Below are 8,021 nucleotides of genomic sequence, written 5' to 3' on the forward strand. Positions count from 1 at the left end.
CACTGCACTCCAGTCTGGGTGACAGAGTGAGACTCCAACTCAAAAAAAAAAAAAATCTTATCTTCTATCATGTGAAACAGTCACTGATATGCATTGCAGGTTCATTGATACATGTTGTACAATTGTAATTTATTTGACATCTTCCACCTGGTGTATTTCTATTCAGTCAGTGGGGTTTCGTTTTCTTCCTCCCACATTAATATGTAATTTATTGTTCAGTCTGTTCAAAGATGAAGTGGAGGCTGGGTACAGTGGCTAGCACCTGTAATCCCAGCACTTTGGGAGGCCAAGATGAGAGGATTGCCTGAGCCCACGGGTTCAAGACCAGTCTGGGCAACTTGGCGAGACCTCATCTCTACAATAAATCATAAAATTAGGTGGGTGCAGTGACACATACCTGTAGTTCCAGTGACTTGGAAGGCTGAGATAGAAGGATCACCTGAGTCCAGCAGGTGAAGGCTGCGGTGGCTGTGAGCATGCCACTAAACTCCAGCTTTGGTGACAGAGTGAGACTCTTTAAAGAAAAAAAAGATGATGTGAAAGGATGCACTCATGATTCCAGAAAACCACTTCTCAACTGATTAATCATATCTCAGTGTACATTCTGTCTTTATTTGGTTTTTGGTTTAACTTGAATGGAAAACTTCAAGGAAATATACATGTTTAAAATTTTGTGCTTGTTTAAGTTTGTCCTGTATAATCACCAGCAATCTCTGTGTCTACTGTGGGGGGGACATCGAAGTGGTTTGCTGGATATGATGTCCCCTCAGAGTGTAAAGGGTTAAGTAATTTTTTTTGGAGTTGGAGACTCACTCTGTCGCCCAGGCTGGAGTATAGTGGCACACTCACAGCCACTGCAGCCTTCACCTGCTGCGCTCAGGTGGTCCTTCCAGATAGCTGGAACTACAGGCATGCGCTACCACATCTGGCTAATTTTTTGATTTATTATAGAGATGAGGTCTTGCCAAGTTGCCCAGTCTGTTCTTGAACCCATGGACTCAGGCAGTCCTCTCACCTCGGCCTCCCAAAGTGCTGAGATTGTAGGTGCGAGCCACTGTGTCCAGCCAGGTTAAGTGATCTTATTGCCACCTGGGCGCAGTAACTCACACCTTTAATCCCAATGCTTTGGGAGGCTGAGGTAGGAAAATTACTTAAGGACAGAAGTTGCCAGCCTGGACAATATAGCAAGACCCCATCTCTTCAAAAGTACCTGCCTTGGCCTTCTAAAGTGCTGAGACTACAAACTTGAGCCACCAGGCCCAGCCCTGTATTTGAGTTTTTTTTTTTTTTTTTTTTGAGCCGAAGTCTCACTCTTGCCCAGGCTGGAGTGCAGTGGCATGCTCACGGCTGCTGCAGCCTCTACCTGTTAGGCTCAGGTGATCCTTCCGCCTCAGCCTTCCAAGTGACTGGAACTACATGGAGTTTTAAAATAGAAAACTATAGACTTTTTGAGCTGACATGTGATTGCAGTAGCAAGGAAACAAACCAAAAAAAAAACCACAAACCCCTTTTTGTGCAAAGATTCCTGAAGCCCAGGGAGGTGGATGTCTTGCCCAGGCCCACGTGTTGGGTTTGCAGTCTGTTCAGGGCTCCCGGGTGGCTGCTGCTCCTGCTCTACCATGCATGGGTCCTGGCCAGGTCTCGAATTGTTTCGGTCACTGTATGTCTACTCTTTCTACTAGGTTGAACTTATTTCCTCTGACAGGACGATGCTTTATATTCCTTGAATTCCCAAGTTGCTTGCGACTTTGGTTGCGTGTACCTCATAAGACTTTGGCCTTGGGTTTCCTATCAACTCGTGAGCCCACTGAGCCTTCCATGTAGAGGTACATTTGACCTTGTGTGGAAGCAGTCTAGGTCAAGTATGTTCATGCTGGGGCGTTTTCATAGTATGTAAATTTTCATATATGTAGATAAGGTTGAACAGTGCCATTTTCTACCTGCTTTTCCTAGATTTCAGACTTTGTATGAATAGCTAAAGATTTGCCATTTAAAACAAAAAAAGGAAAAAATACTAGTTCATTGGTGGGAATACAAAAAATAAAATATTCTGATATTGAGACAGTTGAACCTGTCACTTCACTAATCAATTTGATGATTTCTGCAGGAGCAGTTTTTGCAAGAGAGGATCAAAGTGAACGGAAAAGCTGGGAATCTCGGTGGAGGAGTTGTGACTATTGAAAGGAGCAAGAGCAAGATCACTGTGACTTCCGAGGTGCCTTTTTCCAAAAGGTATGGGAAGGAGGGGCTGCGCGGACCCCGTGCTCAGAGTCCACCCTCTGCCTGGACGGTAACTTGCCACCTGTGGAATAATTTGTTTTTTGGTTGCATCTGTTACTTTCTGGATGCCCAGTGCAAGAGGCAGAGAAAGAATGAATGTTGTCACAGGAGTTAACAATATTCAACTTCAGGTAGTTTAAAAATTTTGTCTTTCACAGGCTAATGCTAATGTATTTAAGCAGTAAGGTGCTTGGACTTGATTAGTCTATCTTATTAAAAATAGAGATTTTTTTTTTCTGTTTTTGAGTTGAGTCCTCTCTCTGTCACCCAGGCTAGAGTGTAGTGGCATGATCACAACGATCATAGCTCATCGCGCTCTCGACCTCCTGGGCTCTGGCAACCCTTCCACCTTAGCATTCGAAGTAGTTGGGAATACAGGAGTGTGTCACCACACCTGGCTAATATTTTTTTTTTTTTTTTGAGTCAGAGTCAGTCTGTCACCCAGACTGGAGTGCAGTGGGATGCTCACGGACACCCCATTGTCAACCTGCTGGGCTCCGGCGGTCCTTTCACCTCAGCCTTCCAAGTAGCTGGAATTACAGACGCATGCCACCATGCATGGCTAGTTTTTGCGATTTATTGTAAAGATGAGGTCTCGCCGAGTTGCTTGGGCTGATCTCAAACCTGTGGGCTCAGGCAGTTCACTCATTTTGGCCTCCAAAAGTGCTGGGATTAGGCTGAGCCACCGAGCCCCGCCTAATTTTTTATTTTTTTGTAGCAAGGAGGTCTCATTATGTTTCCCAGGCTGGTCTCGAACTGTTGAACTCAAGAAATCTGCCCACCTCAGCCTCCCAAAGTGCTGAGATTATAGGTGTGAACCACAATGCCCAGCTTGTTTTTATTTTCTTTTTTTTTTTTTTTTGAGTTGGAGTCTCACTCTGTCGCCCAGGCTGGAGTGCAGTGGCACGTTCCCTGGCCACCGCAGCCTTGACTTGCTGGGCTCCGGCGATCCTTCCACCTCAGCTTTCCAAATGCTGGAACTACAGGTGCGTGCTACCACACCTGGCTAAGTTTTTGATTTATCGTAGAGATGAAATCTCGCCAAGTTGCCCAGGTGGGTCTCGAACCCGTGGGCTCAGGCAATCCACTCACCTTAGCCTCCCAAAGCGTGGGATTACAGGCTGAGCCACCAAGCCTGACTTGTTTTTCTTTTTTGATTCAAATTCTTTTCCCTTGTAAGTGCTTCTAAGTGAAGTACTTGTGATCTGCCTAGCTAAGTGGTTGTATTTGTGGTGAAGGAGAGTTTGATACAATGAGACAGGTGCTGCTGTAGGGTCCTCAGGATATAGAAAACATCCAGCTTGCTGGGTTTGAGCAGAGTCCCTGGGGAAAAGCCTGTAATCCTCCTGAGGCTTGTGTACCAGCCTAGTGGGAACGTCTCCTGGCACCTCTTCACTTTTCCCAGTTTTTGTTCTTTACCTGGTGGAGAAGGGTTCTCCTGTAACATTACTATTTTTTTTTTTGAGTTGGAGTCTCACTGTGTCGCCCAGCCTGGAGTGCAGTGGCATGTTCACGGCCATCGCAGCCTCGACCTGCTGGGCTTAGGCGATCTTTCTCCCTCAGCCTTCCAAGTAGCTGGAACTACAGATGCACGCCACCACACCCGGCTAGTTTTTGTGATTTATTGTAGAGATGAGGTCTCACCAAGTTGCCCAGGCTGGTCTCAAACCCCTGAGTTCAGGCAGTCTTCTCACCTTGGCTTTCCAAAGTGCTAGGGTTACAGGTTGAGCCACTGTGCCTGGCCCTTTTTTTGATAATAGTTTTTTTCCCCTAAAACATTCAAGGTGTTCCTCATCTAAAACTTTTTCTTCCTTGCCTGTGAACTTGTGCAGATTTTTACCTGATTTTTTTTTCTGTTCTCTTAGGACATTTTTTTTTCTTTTAAGTCAGGGTCTTATTCTGTCACTCAGGCTGGAATGCAGTGGCATGATCATGGCTCACCGCAGCCTCAACCTACTGGGCTCAGGCGATCATGCATCTCTCCTTCTAAGTAGCTGCGACTACAGGTGCCTGACACCATGCCCAGCTAATTTTTTTTTAATTGTAGAGACAAGGTCTCAATATGTTACCTAGGCTGGTCTCAAACTCCTGACCTTGAGCAGTCCTCTTGCCTCAGCCTCCTAAAGTGCTGAGGTTATAGGTGTGAGCCAGTGCACCTTGGCCTATAATGAAGATTTATTTAAACTACCTGAAATTTTGAATTAAACACCTGAATCTGAATACAATATGGTAGAAATAATTGACAAAAGGATACTTTTTGAATGGAACCACCAACTTGATGGATTTTCATATAGGGAAAAGTGGATTGAGTTGCACTGAGGTCTTCACCTCTATGTGGAGGTTGCTTTGTTGGCCTTGGGGCACCGCGAAGCAGTGCTCACCTCTTGGAGATGGTGCGTCTGTTGGTTTTGGGTCTTGGCTGATAGGCCAGGGGTTTGTCTGCACCTCATTTCGTCCCTGTTACTGTTTGAAGAGATGGTAAGTATCACGAGTCCCGTTTTACAGTGGGAGGAAGATTAGTTTGTCCAGCAGTGGGTTTGTGAGTCCCTCTTCCCTTCATGGCTTTGGGAAGATGCAAAGTACTAACCTCAGGACCACATGAGCAAACAGGAGAGAAGAAACAAGACAGGCCTATGTCATCTTTTTTAAGAAATATTTTTTGAGCTGGGCTTGGTGGCTCAGCCTGTAATCCCGCACCTTGGGAGGCTGAGGTGAGTGGATTGCCTGAGCCCGCGGGTTCGAGACCCGCCTGGGCAACTTGGTGAGACCTCATCTCTACAATAAATCAAAAAAAAAAAAAAAATGAGCCAGGTGTGGTAGCGCGCGCCTGTAGTTCCAGCTACTTGGAAGGCTGAGGCGGAAGGGTCGCCAGAGCCCAGCAGGTCGAGGCTGCGGTGGCCGGGAGCGGCCACTGCACTCCAGTCTGGGCGACAGAGTGAGACTCCAACTCAAAAAAGAAAAAAAAAAAAAATATATATATATATATATATATTTTGTAGAGATAGGGTCTTGCTACATTGCCCAGGCTTGTATTGAACTCCTGGCCTCAATTGCCTCGGCCTCCCAAAATTGCTGGGATTATAGGTGTGAGCCATCATACCTGGTCTTTATATCATCTTTATGTAGTCAGCCTGTGGGAAACAAAAGCCAGTTACTGTCTTTCTATAAAGAGGACGTTTTTGCTTGTTTTTTGAATCAGTCTCACTCTTGCCCAGGCTGGAGTGCAGTGGCATGATCATGGCTCACAGCTTTCGCAGTCTAGACCTCTTGGTCTCAGGCAATCCTTTCGCCTCAACCTTCCATGTAGCTAGGACTACAGGTGTGCACCATCATGCCTGGCTATTTTTTTTTTTGGTATTGGCATAGAGAGAAGGTCTTGCCAAGTTGTCCAGGCTGGTCTCGAATCCCCGGGCTCAGGCAATCCTCTCACCTCCGCCTCTCAAAGTGTTGAGATTGTAGACATGAGCCACTGTGCCCAGCCAAAATGCAGATTTTTGAATGAGCAGTTTGCTGTGGTGGCTATTAGCTCTCACCCAGGCTAAGGCCGCAGTTGGGCAGACAGGTAAGAAGTCTTGAAATGCCTTCTGTGGGAGTGAGTGCCGTAGCAGGGAGGCATCCTGACTCTACATGCTGGATAGTGAGCATCACATAGCAAGAGCGAGAGAGGGTAAGCCTTGAGAATCTGAACCCAACAACCGCAAAAGCAGTTGTGATTTGGTAAAGTGATGTTTGTGAGGTACTTGGTGCTCATTGGAAACCATGTGATTCAAGTGAAAGGGATCGAGATGACATGCTTAGCTGTCATATTGCTACCGTGCTTTCTTCAGTGGTCACTAAACATCTTTTTTTTTTTTTTTTGAGTTGGAGTCTCTGTTGCCCAGGCTGGAGTGCAGTGGCACGCTCACAGCCGCTGCAGCCTCGACCTGCTGGGCTCAGGTGATCCTTGCACCTTAGCCTTCCAAGTAGCTGGAACTACAAGCATGCACCACTATGCCCGGCTAATTTTTTTTTAAATTTTTTTATTGTAGAGATGAGATCTCACCAAGTTGCTCAGGGTGGTCTCAAACCCTTGGACTCAGGTAATCCTCTCGCCTCTGCCTCCCAAAGTGCTGGGATTATAGGCGTGAGCCACCGTGCCCGACCACTAAACATCATTTTGTAGATGTTTTCTGTGATCTCATCTTTATTGCCAAGTTAGATGGCATTCGACTGATACTTAACTTCTGTTGGAGCTTGACCGTGTTATATTCGCCTAATCTTGGCCATTTTTGAAGCATGGAATGATTCTGAATGTGTGGGTTTTATACAAGTTAGAATGATGCAGAATGCAGGAAGACCTTTTTTCTGGTGTAGTTCTCAAGTGTCCTTTCTCTGCAGGTATTTGAAATATCTCACCAAAAAATATTTGAAGAAGAATAATCTACGTGATTGGTTGCGCGTAGTTGCTAACAGCAAAGAGAGTTACGAGTTACGTTACTTCCAAATTAACCAGGATGAAGAAGAGGAGGAAGATGAGGATTAAAATTCATTTATCTTCAATATTTTGTATGAGTTCTTGAATAAAACTTGGGAACCAAAATGGTGGTTTATCCTTGTATCTCTGCAGTGTGGATTGCACAGCGAATTGGAAGTCATGGTAAAGGGCCTCGCTTGGGCTGCTGCTCAGTATTGTAACTAGACTTTTTTTCCTGATTGAAAATGTCTGTCCTCGTGGTAGTAATACCAAAATAGGAGGAGAAGTTGGTCTTATGGGAAGAACAACCGTGGTGCACTTAGATGGGGTTAAGGTATGGAGGTGTGAGCTTCAGTTAGTCACTGTTTTATTTTAAAAAGCGTGGCTGTCAATTGTACCTCGTGCTTTTCTCAGAGAATGATTCAGGAATGCAGTGGGCTCATTCATTAAAAGAAAAGGGTGATTTCTTTCTAACGTTCTCTGTGGGAAAATGGTAGTGTCAATAAAATGCAGGTTTCTGGGCCATTCGTCTTATTTTCATTTTTTGGTAATAAATTACGCTTGCCGCACACAATGATGTATGCTAATGCTTTTCTCCCTGTAGAAATAACATGTGCTCCTTCTGCATTGCTGCCTAGTGGACCACCTCCATGAGGGGCTGACTGTAGAAGTCCCAGACTCTAAATGTACAAAAATGAATTTGTAAATAATCATTGTTACTTCATCTTTGCAACAGACTGTCGCTTTGGTCTCCAGCAGGGGGAGCTGGAGGAGCAGAGCTTCCAGATGTGCCTCCTGTGTGGGGCGCCCAGTGAAGGGGGGAAGGAGAAGGGACGAGGAAACCGCTTGTGGGGGGGGCGGTGCCCACTTAGGCCATGACTGGGTGTAATGTCAGAGTCTTCTACAAAGTGCCATGGCCCGGTCGGCGCAGAGGCCGGGAAGACAGTTGCAGCCCGGAGTGACTGTAAAAGAGACCCTGATGCCTGGTGGTTGCCCTTTTGAAATCCCAACAGTGATGCAGAAATGTCTGCCTGTTTTAGAATTACAATTCATGTTTTTGACAAGCTCACCTACAGCTGGGTTCCACACCTGAAATTGTGGTGCTCTGTGAGTTGCATAGCTGGAAATTAAATGTTCAAGCTCTACCTTGGGTCCAATTTAACACTTGGTACTGTCTGGATTGAATTGAACATGTTGAGGCCTGGCAATTTCACTTGTGGTAGAGGCTCTAGCGTTTTCTATTTCTATGCAAATTTCTTGAAGCCGAATTGCTTGCATATTTCTTGCT

At 45.6% G+C, this 8,021-nt stretch overlaps 1 protein-coding gene across 1 annotated transcript in view; it reads left to right on the forward strand.

The window, feature by feature from the left end:
• RPL22 (ribosomal protein L22) overlaps positions 1-7,745 on the forward strand; it is an 11,645-nt gene extending 3,900 nt beyond the window's left edge. Inside the window, exons 3-4 of the mRNA XM_008051421.2 lie at positions 2,108-2,232; positions 6,658-7,745. Of these exons, the coding sequence (XP_008049612.1) occupies positions 2,108-2,232; positions 6,658-6,802 (270 nt within the window). The 3' untranslated portion in view covers positions 6,803-7,745. The remainder of the gene's footprint in view (positions 1-2,107; positions 2,233-6,657) is intronic.
• The last annotated feature ends 276 nt before the right edge of the window (positions 7,746-8,021 follow it).

Source organism: Carlito syrichta, unplaced genomic scaffold (genome assembly GCF_000164805.1).
Source record: "Carlito syrichta isolate Samal-C Ts95f unplaced genomic scaffold, Tarsius_syrichta-2.0.1 Scaffold172011, whole genome shotgun sequence".
Taxonomy (NCBI): domain Eukaryota; kingdom Metazoa; phylum Chordata; class Mammalia; order Primates; family Tarsiidae; genus Carlito; species Carlito syrichta.